This window comes from Geotrypetes seraphini, chromosome 9 (genome assembly GCF_902459505.1).
Source record: "Geotrypetes seraphini chromosome 9, aGeoSer1.1, whole genome shotgun sequence".
In the NCBI taxonomy this organism is placed as follows: Eukaryota; Metazoa; Chordata; class Amphibia; order Gymnophiona; family Dermophiidae; genus Geotrypetes; species Geotrypetes seraphini.
In genome coordinates this window covers 135750089-135767447 of record NC_047092.1, presented here as the reverse complement: position 1 = coordinate 135767447, position 17359 = coordinate 135750089, and the positions used below count along the sequence as shown (strand labels likewise).

The window sequence follows — 17359 nt, the reverse complement described above, 5'->3', positions numbered from 1 at the left end:
ACATCTGTCCTTTAATTAGCAATTTGGTGAATGAGTCTATCAATCTAGGAAGATTTTGAAGATAGGGTGGTTGGGAATTGCCTGGAAAGGAAAGATGGGCACTATAAAGCGTATAATAATTCTTTGTAGTCCATCTTAAATTCTATAGCATACTGTATCTACAATATAAAAATGTCTGTTGGTTGCTGTTTAAATAGTAAAATACCTTGCACATTGTTTAATTGAAATTGGCTGAATTCTTTGAATAATGATACAACAATTTGTCATTTTATGCTTTTAGCAAAGTTACTTTGAAACAGACAAGAAGACTGAGAAGTTTATACATTTTGAATATTACTGTACATTTAAGTTTTAACCATTCTTTATGCTAATGTTATCACTTTTCAGAACTGTATGAATCCTGAATGCATTTTGGTTTAATTATCTGAATTAGTGTTGGGGCAGTTGTATGCATTAGAAATGTTCTTCACACATATAGGGCTAAGAGTTACCATGTTGTTCCTAGGTAAAAAGGAGATACTTGGAGGTTGTGGGATTTTCCCAGATGTTGTTATGCATAGCAACTTATTCAAGCAGCAAGATGAGACTATATTCAAGCCATGCACATCAGAAGTGACTTGTTTTGCAGTATGGAGTGTATTTTGTGACCAGTCAGAACACTACTCAGTCAACTTCTTTGAGATCATAGGAACAGCAGAGATGATGGGTCCACCATGGATTTCGTCCATCTTTCATCAGACTGACTTGTATGCTTAATAGGATTGCTTTTAAAATAGAGCACCTGTGTAGGATGTTCAGAAAGGTGTTTATTTTATGAAAGCAACATTTGCCCATTTGCCTGTGCTTCCACATCCAGCCTCACATATGCACAACTGCCAATGCACAAACTTATACCTGCTTTGAAAAAAAGTGTAAATGTATGTACGTGTGTGTTTTATATAATATGCACAGACACTACAAATCCACCTCTGTCCTGCTGAAACCACACACCAGGGAATATCTGCATGCAACTCACATTAATGTATTTGCATGTTTTTCGTACATATTCTTTTTGTACATATACGGTTGCAAAATTTCGTAAGAGCCTGTTTCTGTGTGAGAATAGGCTTTGCATAAGATAAAAGCTGTTATATAGTTACACCCAAAAAAAAATTGTGCTCCAGTAAAAGAAGAAAACACAACCTCCTGTTGAACTTATCAGACAAAATAATATTTCAAATATCTTCTACTGTGAGTTCTATTGTCTCTTTCCCTGAGGAAAGTAGATATCAACCTTTTATTTTGGGGTATTTTCAGTAAATTTTATTATTTGTTGTTTTGTATGCATATCTATACAGATAAGTTTGCCAAAGTAAGATAAAACTGCTGCTGGAGATCTAAACATTCTCCTTGGAAAATAATACGAGTAACATTTCCTCTGTTTACTGTTGAACACTGAGTAGCAGATTGAGGGAAAATTAGAATGTCCAGGTATGATAGAAATGGGGAGCCTTTTGTAGAATATATATATACAGTATACAGAAGTGCAAGAATACACTTGTATTTTCCAGTATGTATAAAAGCAGCCATTTTGCAAATATACACAAGCATAAAAAGGAGCATCAACATGGTAGCATCCATGTAACAAGATGCAATTTTGTAACTGTCATAGTTGTACCACTTATATGAGTATGTGTAGCAGACTTCTTTTACCAACTTGTACATATGAGTGCTACCAATTGTCTACTGATAGTGCAGTTTTTTAAAATTTGGAAGCAGAATAGAAACATGGAATTAATCCTTGTTGCAAAACCCTGGCCAAAATGAGCACTTTTTAAAAACCAATACATGTTCTGAGGAGGTGCAAAACCCAGTAATGCAATTTATTTGAATATATGTGTATTTCCATTGTAAGATGGAGAATACACTTAGATTTTTGACCCATGCAAGCTATATCTAAACCATTCTCCTTAAAATAATCTATGTTGTAGGGATCTTCACATGTAAATAATGGCTTCTGGAAACACCATTTACACATGTATGCATGCAGAAATGCTTTTAAAATGCCCTTTTTACTGTTCTTTTATTTCTATTTGGTGTAATTTTTAAGTATTGTGATTTTTGTCTTGACATGTTCTATACAGGTTCAGGCCAGAGCTGGTCTCTTCCATGGAACTGAGCTGTTGTGTAAGACAGTTGTGAGCACAGAAATACCATCAGGCAATGACTACATCTGGAATGAAACATTAGAATTTGATATCACTGTTTGTGATTTGCCTCGAATGGCTCGGCTCTGCTTTGCAGTATATGCAGTGATGGATAAAATGAAAACAAAAAAGTCAACAAAGACTGCTAATACCAAATACCCAACTATCAGGAAAGCTGGCAAAGTGGTAATACTTTTATTTGCCATATATATTGCTAATTCAAATAAATATCTTATAGAAGCACCTATGAGTTCAAACAATACAAAGAAGGACTAATCCCATGTCAGCCATGTTTTAGGCAATAGGTCTGCAATACAGTTAATCTGGGTTCAGAATCTTATCTATTGGGCAAGGTTGGGATTGAGCTTGCTGCTGAGGTTGTAAACTGAAGACTAGGCAAGAAAGGAGGATGTCTGATTGGCAGAGGTTACCAGAAAGATAGCAATCAATGGCACCTTTTGGCAAGTACTGTGTTTCCCCGAAAATAAGACAGTGTCTTATATTAATTTTGGGTCTAAAAATCCCACTAAGGCTTATTTTGGGGGGATGTCTTATTTTTTTCATGTACAATGATCATCTCTCCCTTCCTCTCTTCCACCCCAATTCTTCCTCTTTCCTTTCTCTTCCCCACATGTGCAGCATCTTTCCTCCTCTCACCCACCCCCTTGTGCCTTCCCTCTGCAGCATCTTTCTATCCCTCCCTCCCATCCCCCATGCAGCAGAACCCTTGAGCAGCATTTTTCTATCCCTCCCATCCCCCCACCCTCCCCCCCATGAAGCAGAACCACACCAACCTTCCCACCACGAGACTGACATACCTCCCTCCAAACAGCAGTGTTGGTAGCACTCTAAACAGGCTACTTCATGGCCTTCTCCCACTGGGGCCTTCCCTGTGCCGTGTTGCTGATGACATCAGCAGTGATATGGCAGGACTCAGCAGGAGAAGACCGCGAAGCGGCCTGTTTAAAGTGCTGCTGATGCTGTTTGGAGGGAGATATGTCGGTCTCGCGGTGGGAGGGTCAGCTGGGTTTGGATGGGAGGGAGAGATCAAAAGATGCTGCGCAGGGGGATGGGTGGAAGGGTCAGTGGGGTGCGGCTGGGGGAGCTGCTGCCGGTGAATCCAGGGATGGAGTCGTGGAGTTTCATCAACAATCAGAAGGGGCTTCGGGGGCAATCTAACTAGGGCTTATTTTTGGGGTATTGCTTATATTAAGACCTACCCCCAAAATCATGCTAGGTCTTATTTTTGGGGTAGGTCTTATTTTAGGGGAAACACGGTGTCTAGTTAGCTATCTGGTCATGTCTTCTGGAGAGGACGAGCGATGATGCTGAGAAGAAGAGAATTAAAAAATAAATAAGATGTGCAAGATTGCTGCAAATAGAGCAGTGCAAAGAACTCTTGCCAGCATTGGATAACCATGCAAACTTCACCAGCTATCTAAGTGCAGTTTTTGTGCTAATACTGTCTTGCATAGTCTCTTTTACTAGAAAGTTATGCAGATTAGATAGTGATTGAAAAGTACTTTAATACATACCTTATTAAATAGAATTGATACTGGGATCCTTAATGTACTTATGCTTGATTTGATTTACAATGTATGTATAGAGTAACTTCATGGTATGATTTTCAAGGATAGTCCTGTTAGCCAGGTTGCTCAGTAGACTATCTAGTCTCTTAATAGAATAAACTTAAATGTACCCCAACATTTGTTCTTGTACAATCTCACTCTATTTCTGGACAAGTGGGTAGTCAGTCCTATCTCATGAGATCTCTTATAGGAAGCTTTATTTACATATTTTTGATCCTCCTCTCCTACCTCAGGACTGCCCTCTGACTTCAGTTGTCTTCCTACAAGCTAGTCTTCCAGTTGTCTTCCTACAAGCTAGTCTTCCAGTTGTCTTCCTACAAGCTAGTCTTTTCTACTTGTATGTTTTTTTCTCTAACTTCAGTGTTTTTGCGGCTTTGTGTGTTCGTGCTGCAGCAGTTCCCCGCAGGGACAGCTTTGGCTGCGGGAGATCGTAGACTTTACTGGCAAAGTCTCCCACCTGGACAGCCTGCGTTAACAGATTGAGGCTCAGGACTTATTCCCTTGGAAGCATTGCTCATCCCAGATTTGTCCGCTAGTGGTTTTGAGCGCAGACTGCATGGTTCTGTGGCAGTTTATCCAGGATTGGGATTGACTACGTTCCTCCACCCATTTGCTTGCACAGCGTTCTGGATGAGGTAGAAGTCTCTGGCCGGAGCATTGGGCCCAAGAGGCAATCAGAAGACTGATAGTCCAGGTTCCAGAGGATCTCCCTGTAAGCTGTTTCAGCTTCCAGCATACAACATAGCACAGTAACATGCTTGACAGACTGTGAGATTGATTGGGGAGGTCTCCAAATTTGGATTTTAAGTGGTTTGAGAGTTAGCCTAGGTCCCCGTTCTCAAAAAAAATCCTAAAATCGCTGTGTTTTGGGGGTTGTGGTTTTCCTGGGCAGTTTTATTAGTAAAAATGTTCCTACGGTGGCCATCATGGATTTTCCCATCCTGAATTAAAAGGTTTTTTTCTGCCTCTACAAGCTTTGTTTTTGCAAGAAAAAACATCAGATGGACTCCTTAGGGTAGGATACTTTGGATTCAAGCTCAGTTTGTGGCAGATGGATGACAGGCAAGCATCCATGTTCCACGTGCTAGGGGGGGGGGGGCAGTGAAGTGGCATCAGCTTTAGCTCCATCTGCTCCTTCGTAGGGTTCTACCGCTTAATCCATCCAAGGCCAGTCCAAAAAAGGCTAAAATGGACCCAGGAGGGTACCACAAGTGTGTCCCCAGCAAAACACAGCCACGTTTCTGTGTCTAAAGGCCATAAATCTTCCAAGAGCTCCAAGGAGGACTCACAGGAGGTGGGCATCCCTCAGGATTAACATTCCCCCCCCTCCCCATTCCTTGAATTTATTAAAATGCTCTTTCAAGCATATCTAGCTCAGAAAAATTCACCAAATCTGCCTACAGTGGTGTATCTGTTAGCGTTGGTGATCCCATCTTCTCAGGACGCGATTCCCAGCAGAGAGTCTATGCACAGCCTAGGGACAATCTGCTGACATATGTTTCAGATGATGTGACCATGCCTTTGAATACTCATAGGTACCTTCACAGTGGAGGATTTGACTGCAGTCATGGATCGCCAGGATCTAGATCTGGGAGATCCTCCAGATTTTGGGGAGGACCCCACGGCGCAGAGACTATTTAAACCTTTTGCGTTGATAAGGATTATTTCTGAATCCCTTCAGGAATTAAAATTGGAGGCTAGCCAGTCCTCAACAGTCCTCTTTCATGAGTAGAAGGAAGGCTGCGGTCTTCCCTGACCATCTGGACATTGCAAAAATGCTCACCGATCACTGGGCGGCACTGGGAGGATGGTCCTCTGAGAGTGGCCAAGGCCATGTCCAAGCTCTATCCTATGGCAGATGCCTTTAATCGGCATTCTGTTTCTCCAAAGATGGATTCCTTGGTGGTGCAAGTCACCAAGCATACTTCTCTCCCCAGCGAGAGCACTGTAGTGTTGAAGAACTCACAAGAGCACAGGATTGATTTTGTTCTAAAAAAGCTTTTTGATTCCTCGGCCTCTGCTTTGAAAGCAGCCACAGCGGCATCCTTTGTCGCTAGAACCTGTCACTCCAAGCTGAACCATGATCTTGACAGGATCTTTCCTTTTTGGTTTTGGGCGTGGACTATATTACTGATGCCCTGTATGACCTATTCAGAGTATTGAGTAAGCTATTGGCGCACTCTATTTTCATGCGCCTGATGTTGTGGATCAGGCAGTGGTCCAGTGATTCATGTCCAAGGCAACCCTCAGTAAGCTCTTTAAGGAGCGATTGCTATGCGGTAAGGGTTTGGATGACCTTATGGCTAGTGTGCAGGACCATAAACCTAAGTCCTTGCCAGACAGCAGGCCCCAGTCCTCTAGGGCACAGTTCTTCAACCGCCGGTCCACGGACCGGTGCCGGTCCGCAGAAAATTACTGCCGGTCCGTGCAGGACCGGCAAGATCAACATCTTCAATTTCCTGCTGGTCCGCGCAGGACCGGCAAGATCGAGGAGCTGTAGTTCGCGCAGGGCTGGAGAGATAATGGGGAGCCTCAAACTGTGCTTTCTCCCCTCCCAGCGGCTCTCCTTACAAGCGCAGCGATTCAGGAAGGAAGCCTTGGAGCTTTTGCTGAGTCGGGCCGCCTCTGATGATGCAACTTCCGCTTTCCTCAGAGGCAGTGCGACCCAACAAAGGACCCGAGGCTGCCTTACTGAATCGCAGCGCTGACAAGTAAGGAGAGTTGCTGGGAGGGGAGAAAGCTGCTTGGCATGGTGAAAAAAAAGGGATAGCTGCTATTGGACCTGGAGAGGGAGAAGGAGAGATGCTGCTGAGAGGGGAGGAGGGAAACGAGTCTGGGAAGCTGCTGGACAAGGGGGAAAAGGGACAGCTGCTACTGGACCTGGAGAGGGAGAAGGAGAGATGCTGCTGGGAGGGGAGGAGGGGAAGGAGTCTGGGAAGCTGCTGGGCAAGGGGAAAAAAGGGACAGCTGCTACTGGACCTGGAGGGAGGGAGAAGGAGAGATGCTGCTTGGAGGGGAGGAGGGAAAGGAAAGGGAAGAGAGTTACTGCTAGACAGGGGGAGGAGGGAAGGGAGAAGAAAAAAGGAAGGAAACAGCTTACAGGGAGATTAGAGGAGGGGAAGGGGAGAGACAGGAATGAGATGGGAAGGGGGGTCAGCAGAGAAATTGAGAGGGACAAAGATGCTAGATCTGGTGTAGGAGAGATAAAAATGAAGAGAGCAGTGAATCTGGAATGAATCCTGTAAAAAGGAGAGAGGGGCATAGGCTGGATGGAAAGGGGAGGAGGGCATAGAAAGAAGACAAATTCCATATGGAAGGAAGAGAGGTCAGACATTAGATGGAAGGGGCAGATTCTGGATTGAAGAGACAGAGAGGGCAGACGCTGGAAGGAAGAGAGTGAAAAGAAGATGAAAGCAGAAACCAGAGACAACAAAAGGTAGAAACAAATAATTTTATTTCTATTTTGTGATTAGAATATATCAGATTTGAAATATATATCCTGCTAGAGCTGGTGTTAGACATAACTGGGGACTGCAAAGTCCAGGCAGTGGCTTAGGGCTCTCTCTGACCAGGGGGGCAGTTGCCCTAATTGCACTCCCCTAACCCTATTCCTGCTATGTGTGACTGCGGTATTCTGTTAGCATGATATTTCTGTGTAGCATTCTGTAATAATTTGACTTATTCAGTTTTCTTGATAGTAGAGGGGATATATGGGGAGGGGAGACAGGGATTTTGTTGATCCTTGCTCTGTATTATTTGTATTTATAAAATAACAATTGTACAGAATAATGTTTCTTTTTATACTTTAATAAAATATATTCAGTATAACTGAGGCTTGTGCAGATGGGAACAGATGGTTTGCGAGGCTCGCGGAGACGGGGCGGAAACGGGGTTTTTAAATTTCAGTCCTAGTAGTTTGCCGGTCCACAAAATAATTTTTTTTTCCCGCCGGTCCATAGGTGTGAAAAGGTTGAAGAACACTGCTCTAGGGGACAGGGGTATTCTAGTTTTTATTCCTTCAGGCGATATTGTTAAAACTCTAGTGGTCCCTCAGGTCACAGATCTTATCAGACAACGAAACCATGGTTTGGTGGGTCTAGGAATCCACAATTTTCAGGAGTCTGCCCTACATTCATCCCAAAGAAGCAGTTATGATATCAAGATCTCAACTGACCCTCCGCAGATCAGAAGGGAGGCTCTTGGCATTCCTGGAGGAGTGGATAGACATCGCCACAGATTACTGGGTGCTGGACATTCTGCGAGATGAGTACAAACTCAAGTTTTATCAGTCTCTTCCAGAATTTTTCCTGGACTCTCCAACAGGAAGACCAGACAAAGTGGCCAAGGTCAAAGCCATTGTCCAGAGATTGCAGGACATAGCTGCCATAGAGCATGTCCCAGAGTTGGACTCGAGCTCTGGCAGATACTCGATATATTTCATCGTGCTAAAAAGGGGCTTCAAAGACTGGAGCCCAATCCTGGATTTCAAAGCGGTCAATATGGCCCTCAAAGTTCCCCATTTCAAAATGGAAATGGTGGTCTGTGATCACCTCGGTAGCACCAGTGGAATTTCTGGCCTGTCTGAATTTGACGGAGGCCTATCTTCATATTCCCATTTTTCTGGAGTGCAGAAGATATTTGAGGTTCCACATCTTGCAACGGCATTTCCAGTTTGCAGCCTTGAACTTCGGGCTGGCGACAGTGCCTCAGACCTTTATCAGGGTGACGGTGGTAGTGGTTGCAGCCCACCCATGAAAACTTGGGATTCAAGTCCATCTGTATCTGGACGATTGGCTCTTCAGAGCCCAGTCAGAATCTAAGGGGCACCTGGTGGTGCACCAGGTCATCCAGTTGCTTCAGAGGCTAGGCTGGGTGGTCAGCTTTTGGAAGAGTCAGCATGTTCTGACGCAAGACCTGGAATATCTAGGGGTCCGTTTCGCCACAGGGACGAACAAACTAAACTAAACATAAGAACATAAGCAGTGCCTCCGCTGGGTCAGACCAGAGGTCCATCATGCCCAGCAGTCCGCTCACGCGGACTGCTATACAGGTCCAGGACCTGTATAGTAATCCTCTATCTAAACCCTTCTATCCCCTTTTCCTTCAGGAAACTAATCCCTTCTTGAACCCCAATACCATACTCTGTACTATCACACCCTCTGGAAGCGCATTCCAGGCATCCACCACCCTTTGGGTGAAGAAGAACTTCCTAGCATTGGTTCTGAATCTGTCCCCTCTTAATTTTTCCAAATGCCCTCTCGTTCTTGTAGTTTTCGAAAGTTTGAAGAATCTGTCCCTCTCCACTTTCTCTATGCCCTTCATGATCTTGTAAGTCTCTATCATGTCCTTGAGTTTATGTACCGCATCCTCTCCATAAAGATAGAGCTTGGAACAGTTTACAGGAACTTAGGAAGGAAAAACATAGTAAGAATTAGTGATTATAAAGAGGGTAACGAGAATAGCAAGTTTTCAGATGCTTTCGGAATAATTAGAAGGAGCCCAGATTCTGAAGCAGGGCAGGAAGGTTATTCCAAAACTCAGTGATTTTGAAGAAAAGAGATTTCCCTAATTTTCCAGCATACAGAATGCCTTTTAATGAGGGGAAATATAGTTTAAGTTTTTGGGTGGATCAGGTAGTGTCAGGTCTCGTAGAATTCCAAGATAGTGGAATTAGGGGAGGAAGAATGTCATGCAGAATCTCAAATGTTAGGCAGGCACATTTAAAGTGAACCCTAGAAATTACTGAAAGCCAGTGAAGTTTTGACAGAAGCTGGAAAACATGATCAAATTTACTTTTTGCGAAGATTAACCCAGCAGTATTCTGGATCCACTGAAGACTTTTCTTGGTTAGACTTAGATAGACGGAATTACAATAGTCCAGCCTGGAAAGAATGATTGATTGTACAAGGACAGCAAAATGTTGTTGGTGAAAGCAGGATCTCACTTTTCTCAACATGTGAAGATTAAAAAAACATTTTTTTACCAGAGAGTTGAGATGGTCATTAAATAAAAGTGTAGAGTCAATAATGATGCCCAAAACTTTGCTTGAGAATTCAATCTGCAGTGTAGGACCAGAAGGTAATGAAATGAGCGTGGGTAGCTGATCTAATTTTGGGCTAAGCCAAAGTAGTTTTGTTTTGGACTCATTCAGCTTCATTTGTACAGTGAGGGCCCAGGATTGGAGTTTCGTTATGCATGCTAATATAGTCTCAGTGAGGTTAGTAAGGTTCGAATCTATCTCAAGAAGGACAAGGATGTCATCTGCATATGTATATAATGTTTCAAAGGGAGATCGATGGAAGAGTTTCAAAGTAGACATATAAATGTTGAAAAGAATAGGGTACAGAGGTGATCCCTGCAGGACTCCACTTAACGGTTTCCAAGGAGATGACATGGTTCCATTCATATTAACGTTAGAATTTCGAGAACCAAGACTGTGGAATCAATGCCTATCTCAGAAAGTTGGTAAATTAGAATATCGTGGTGGACAACATCAAAAGCCGCAGATAGATCGAATTGTAATAGGATTGCAAGCTTATTACAAGAGTGTAGTTGTTGAACCTATGAAGTTAAAGAGGCCAGTAGGGATTCGGTGCTGAAACTGGGTCTGAAGCCATATTGGCAAGGTGTTTCTTCCCAAGTCACTCCAGGAGAAGCTTTGGCAGTTGTCTTTCTGCACTCTCAAGCCCCGATAGTCTGGCAATACCTTTACGTTCTGGAGTCCATTTTTGCGATAATAGATGTAGATCCTTGGGCAAGGGTCATTTGCGCCTACTAAAAGACACACTTATCTCCCGTTGGAGTCTGCAGAGGGCTGCGCTGCATGTGCCTTGGTCAATAAAGGCTCTGCACAGTCTAGCCTGGTGGTTGAATACTCTCTCTCTGATCAGAGGAGTTCCCTCCAGGTCTCTGTCTGGGTGATCTTGATGACTGATACCAGTCTTTATTGGTTGGGGATACTTTGCACAGACAGTCCGGTACTGGGCCGCTGATCTAAGAGAAAGTGGTTGATCAATCGTCTGGAGTTTTAAGCGATCTGACTGGCTCTCCTACACTTCGAGAGTGCACTCCATAACAAGGCGGTTCAAGTCTTTTTGGACAGTGCCACAGCAGTGGCTTATGTCAGTAGCCAAGGAGGCACCTGGAGCGTGCCTCTGCAGCAGGAGGCTCAAATGCTCTTTTGCTGGACAGAAAGGCATCTTCTTTCTCTTTTAGCTGCGTACATAACAGGAGCAGACAACATGCAATAGATTATCTCAGCTGTCAAACTCTGCATTCTGAGGAATGGTCCTTGTTGGCTACTCAACAGGAGTGATGGCTACAATCTTGTGTAACAAGAAGTTGACTTTGGCAGATATGCGAAGGCTTGGAGGTGTTTTCAGCATTGGTGCGCTTGGAAGAATGAAATTCCGAGCATGACCTCGATCATGCTTGTGCTCACCTTTCTTCGAGTAAGCCTAGAAAAGGGGCTTGTTGTCGGTTCCCTGAGGATTCAGATAGCTGGCTCTCTGACTGCTCATCTGGATGTAGTTTGGTTTTTGAAGGGCATGTTACAGCTACGCCCTCTGTTACATCAGCCGTTCCTGACTTGGAATCTCAATTTATTTCTGAGGTCACTTACTAGTTTGCCCTATGAACCGTTGGAATGGGCTTCTTTGATGGATCACACCATCAAGACGGTCTTCTTGGTGGCCATTACATTGTCCCGCAAAGTTTCCAAACATCAGGCCATGCCCTGCAGAGATCCTTTTCTGCGGATTATGGATTTCAGCTTGTTCCTGCACATTGTCCCCTCCTTCCTTCTGAAGGTGGTTTCTAGTTTCCACATCAACCTGGAGGTGTGGTTTCCAGACTTTGCACCCTCGGGTTCGAACAGACATGATACGGTGGTGAAATTGCTGGATATACGCAGGCTTTTGATGAGGTACTTAGAAGTCATGAATGAGTTTCATTTGTCCGATCATTTGTTTGTGCTGATTGGAACAGCCTGAAAAAGCTGACTGGCTTCAAAAGCCACTATTTCCATTTGGATCTGCATTTCATCCACCTAAATTGGATCCAGAAAGCAGGACTCCTCTTTTGGGAAAGACTCATTCCACATGAGGAGTAGTTTCCTCATGGCCGGAATCTTCAGCGGTTTCCCTGGAAGAAATTTATAGAGCTGCCAGTTGGTCCTCCTTGCATACCTTTATGAGGTTTTACAGGATAGATGTGGCAGCCAAACAGTATTCTGCATTTGGATCTTCAGTTGTGGCAGCAGGCTAATCAGTCCCAGCCTGACTTTTGAGGGACTGCTCTGTTACGTCCCACTTGTCCAGGAATAGAGTGGGAGTATTCAAGAACGAAAGATTAGGTTCTTACCTTTGCTATTCTTCTTTCTTTATAAATTCACACTCTATTCCTGGAACCTGCCCTGGGAGTTGCTGATTTCACCAATTGTCCGTGTCAATAAATGCTGGTAAGTTGGCCTTCTGATTATTTGACCAGCCTTTCTAAGATTAATATCTGACCTTATTTTGCCCTTTGCCCTGGGACCTATGGCTAATGTGCCCCACACTGTTAGTGCAGGCTGTGTCTCCTTATTTGTTCCGATTTTATGGTTTATAATGTTTAGAAAACCTTTTTTGATCATGATTGTTATCTAGTTTTATGATATGAGCAGATTAGACTTGTTTTTCGAGGAGTATCCCCATACCCCTGCTCTTTTCTGTGTCCTGTACAGGTATGGATGTCTGCTTTTGTACTATCTGGAAGTGAGAGGGCAGTCCTAAGGTAAGAGGGGAGGATCAAAAATGTGTAAATGAAATTTCCTAGAAGAGATCTCGTGAGATGGAATGGACTACCCACTTGTCCAGGAATAGAGTGTGGGTTTATAAGAAACAAGATTAGCAAAGTTAAGAACCTAATCTTTCGATTGTGTTGACCTTTGCATGATATATCCCTCCTTTGAAAATTAGTTGTAAGGTCCTTTACAGGTCTTTATAGCTGTAGATAAGCTTTAATGTCTGAATTGCAAAGTTCACAATCTCAGCATCTCAGTGCTTTAGTTATCTCCTATACTACCTGGCAAAGTATACAAAGACCCTCCTGCTTATTGACACTCCATTCATTTTGTACATCTATAATTCTAGTGCATTAGGTATGTTATGCTGAACCAAGGGTCTTGCATCTGCTCCCGCGAGTCCATTGCAGAATACTGATTAATGTTTTCAATACCACCTCCTTCTCCCTGCTCTCTGCTGCCCTCAGTCAATTATTTCTTCTTACAGGAGCAAATTTGATCTGCTCTGTCTTTTTTGTGTTTTTCAAGGGTTTTTTTTTTTTTTTGCATTTTTTTGCCGGATTTTATGTTCCTATTCAGCTCCAGTGTCTGTCTAGCCTGCATGAGAGGAGCAGACTTCAGTTTGCAACTGACAGGTGGATCCTGCGGGGACCTGCTCAGCTAGCCTGCTTGAACTGTTGAACTGTGGAATTTAGGGTTTCCCCTTCTGTTTGCTCACTCCTTGATTTGATCAGGAGCAGCTTGTGCAGGCTGTATGGACACCAATTGTGTTTCTATGGAATGCACACGGTGTTGACTACATTTCTCCCCCCCCCCCCCCTTTTTGTGGCATTTGGAAGTCCCAGGGGTGGAGGCTCAGTCAGGCTCTGGTTCAGGCTCAGGCTCTGGCCTGACTGGCAGCTGAAGAGTCAGAAGAGGCAGCTTTCATGGTGGTAGAGATCCTCCTCTATTCCAGCTATCCTAGGAGGAGCTGTGGCAGGCTGCAGCACATCTTCCTAGCATCTGGTCTTGTGGGTAGGGCTGTCACAGCCCATACTGCAGTTTGGAGGGAGAGGGTCTGAAGTTGTGGTTTTTAAGATTATATTTTGTTGTAGCCTTGTTATCCCACCCCAAACATCCTAAAATCGCTGGTTTTTTAGGTCCTCCAATGGAGTTATAGATGTCTTTTCAGTGAGAAATCCTGGTGGCAGCTATCTTGGATTTTTCCCGATTTGAATTCTGAGTTCTCAAACTTCTTCAAAAAGCCTCATTTTTTATTCTAACCACCACGGATGGAGTCCTCATGCTCCAATGGCTTGAATTCATGTGAAGGTTGTGCTGAATGGGCCTCCAAAGAGTGCCTTTGTGCCACATGTTCTGCCGCGCATACAGGGGAGGCAGGAACCTCAAGTTCATCCTCTGACCACCTTATTAATGCTACCAAACGGCTGTTGGAATGGATGGGAATGATTTTGCCTTCTTGGGGTTCCGTACTGCAGTGCCAGTTCCTAGTAAAGGTTCTGATGGCCCCAAAGCGAAAAGAAAGCGCTCTAACCCTCGTTTTGAAGGGGGTTCTCGGTCCTCTATGCCATTTAAACCTGACTGTGAACTTGCTCTGACAAGCCTTTGTCGGCAGCACTGATGCTCCTTCTGGGTTATCTAGAGAGCGACCATCTGTGCAGAGGCCCTGTGTGCAGCCTCCCCATGGCATCTGCTTCTTCATGGACACCGACAGCTGGTCGGACAGAGTCCCTGAGGATGATAGTCTGGACGCTTATCATCTTTCACGGAGTGAAGCTTTGGACATAAATGATGCGACACTGGATGAAGCAGATCAGGGTCTGAGTGCTGCTGCGGACCAGGGTGAGTATCCTTCTGTGCACAGGCTGTTCAAGTCTGCTTCACTGATGGATCTTCTCATTGAGTCTCTGAAGGAGCTCAAAACTGATCCTTCTCAGCCTACTTCCCATGGTTCTCTACTCAGTAGGATACACTCTCAGCCTACCACCTTTTCGTGGCATCTGGATATGAAAGTCCTGATTTCTGAGCACTGGGAGAACCCTGAGGGCTCCTTTAAGGTGGCAAAAGCAATGTCCAAACTATATCCTATGGACCAGGAGTTTGCTATGCCTAAAGTGAACTCTGATGACTCAGGTGACCAAGAACACATCCCATCCTAGTGAAGGGGGCGTAGTGCTTAAGGATCAACAGGATGCGCAGATCGGATCGGGTCGGAGGTTGATCGGCCAGGAGGTTAGTGAATCGGGTCAGGGTAGGGGAACGATCGCAAAACCAGTAAAACTGGTTTTGCGATCGTCAAGACATGATTGGAAGCATTAGTGAATCTAATCCATAGTGTTATTGTCCTTTGGGAGGGAATAGCAAGCAAGTTCTGAGAAACAGAACAAAGGGATCTTTGCGGGGTATAAGGAATAATTAGTCTGTTAATTCTGGGAGGTTAGTGGCTCAAGTTTTGAAGGTTAGTAATAAAAATTTTATATGTGATTCAGTGTTCAACTGGTAGCCAATGAAATTTGATCAGCAAGGGGGTTACATGATCAAATTTTCCTGCATGTGCTATGATTTTAATTGATGTGTTCTGTAATATCTGTAAACGTCTTAATTCTTTTTGGGTTATACCTTCTGTATAGAGCATTTCAATAATCAAGGCATGAAATTACGAGGGAATAGATTAAAACGTTTATGGAAGAAGATTTGAGAAGTTTTGAAAGAGAGCGAACCATGCGCAGTCTATGAAAACATTTCTGTACCACTGTACTAATTTGATCATGAAATGATAATTTCCTGTCCAAAACAACGCTCAGGTCCAGGCTTTCCTTTGAAGGTTTCTGGACATTCAAGCCATCAAGCAAGTTCCAGATGTAGATTTGGGCTCCAGCAGATTCTTCATATACTTTGTCGTGCCCAAGAAAAGTTCAAAGGATTGGAGGCCCATCCCAGACCTCAAGTACATCAATGTGGCTCTGAATGCCTCATTTTCGGATGGAGACTCTTCTGTTGGTCATTGTTTCAATGCAACCAGGGGAGTTACTGGCGGCGCTGGACTTGATGGAGATGCATGCCCAATATTTCCTGACCACAGGCGCTTCCTTCAGTTTTATGCCCTGGAACAGCATTTTCAGTTCAAGGCTGGATTTTCAGTACAGCCCCCTGGATCTTCACCAAGGTTATGGTTGTAGTGAAGACTTGCCTCCACAGACTGGGTTGGCTGGTCTATTCTTACCTGGACGACAGGCTCATCTGAGCGCCCTCGTGGGAGGAATCAGAGAGAGCAGATCAGACCATCTTGGAAACACTTCAAGGTCTGGGTTGAATTGTCAACCTGAACAAGAGCCAGCTGCAGCCCATCTAGTCCCTGGAGTATTTGGGTGTCCAATTTGACATTGAGAAAAGCTGAGTGTTTCTTCCAGAGTCACACAGACTGAAACTTGGGCACCAAATCTCGGCTGTCTTGGCACAGCTGGTTCTGTCAACCTGGGATTAGCTTCAGGTCCTGGGCTCAGTGGCAGCCACAATAGAAATGGTTCCTTGGGCAACACTCCCTCCTCTCTCGCTGGTCTCTGCAGAGGGACCCTTTGTATATTTAGAGGCTCGCTGCAGCATAGCCTGTTGGTTTCATCCTCAGTCCCTGTCCTCAGGGAAGCCTCTAAAGATAGACTCCTGGACCAAGCTATCAATGGATGCCAGCCTCCTGTACAGAGGAGTGCATTGTGAGGATCACCTAGTGTAGGGGCAGTGGTCCTCAACACAATGCCGATAGCAGTGGCTTACATCAACAGGTAAGAAGGCATCAGGAGTGTCAACCTCCAGAAGGAGGCAAAAGCTCTCTTCCGTTGGGCAGAAGCTCATCTTCTAGCCATTACTGCATCTCATGTCACCGGAGTGCAAAACGTGCAGGTAGACTTTCTCAGCAGGCAAACTGTGGACCTGGGAGAGTGGTATCTCTTGCCCCCAGACATTTCAGAGCATTATAGAACGTTGGGGAAATCCTGCGTTTGACCTGACGGTGAGCAACAAGAAAGCAGCGATTCAGCTACAGATACGAGCACGTAAGTGCCAGAATCGATGCTCTGGTTCAGCCTAGGCTGGTAGACAAACTCCTGTATGTGTTTCCTCCCTGACCGATGGTAGGAAGAGTCCTGAGAATAGTGGCCAGATATCAAGGATGAGTTATCCTAGTGGCCCCAAACTGGCCCTGACACCCATGATATGCGGACCTGGTGCGCCTTCAGATCAGCCACCCTCTGAGACTTCAGCCATTCTGGGGACTCTTCACACAAGGTCCAATCATCCTGCAGAATCTGGAGCACTTTGGTCTCATGGCATAGCTTTTGAGCGCTCAGCTTTGAGCCAGAAGGGCTATTTGGATCTGGTTGTGTGCACATTCTTGAGAGCCAAGAAGCTTGCCACTTTTACAGCATATGCCAAGGCATGGGATATCTTCCTTCGTTGGTGCAGCTTCAGTGTCAGCTGTTCAAAAAGGTCTGGATATGGGACTGAACTGTAAGTCAAGTGGCTGGAGTTTCCTGTTTCAGGTCCCAGGGTGCCAGATATTCTCAATCTTGCACCAGATGTTGTCAGATTCTTCATGGGTGCTCTGAGACTAAGGCACCCCAGTTCACCAGCACTGTCCGTCCTTGAAGGGTTCTCAAGGTCTCCGTTTGAGCCCTTGCGGGATGTCACGCTCATGAACCTGACTATCAAGACAGTGTTTCTGGTTGCCATCACTTCTGCAAAGCATGTGTCTGAACTGCAAGCCTTGTCATGAAGGAAAGGTTGGTGTTTCCTTGAGGACCATCTTT

The 17359-nt window shown here is 44.6% G+C and overlaps 1 protein-coding gene across 3 annotated transcripts in view; it reads left to right on the top strand.

Moving 5' to 3' along the window:
• Positions 1-17359, top strand: part of PIK3CB (phosphatidylinositol-4,5-bisphosphate 3-kinase catalytic subunit beta) — a 596095-nt gene that overhangs the window by 285029 nt on the left and 293707 nt on the right. For all 3 annotated transcript variants that reach the window (XM_033957959.1, XM_033957960.1, XM_033957961.1), the window contains one exon: positions 2124-2372. In XM_033957959.1, the coding sequence (XP_033813850.1) occupies positions 2124-2372 (249 nt within the window). The remainder of the gene's footprint in view (positions 1-2123; positions 2373-17359) is intronic.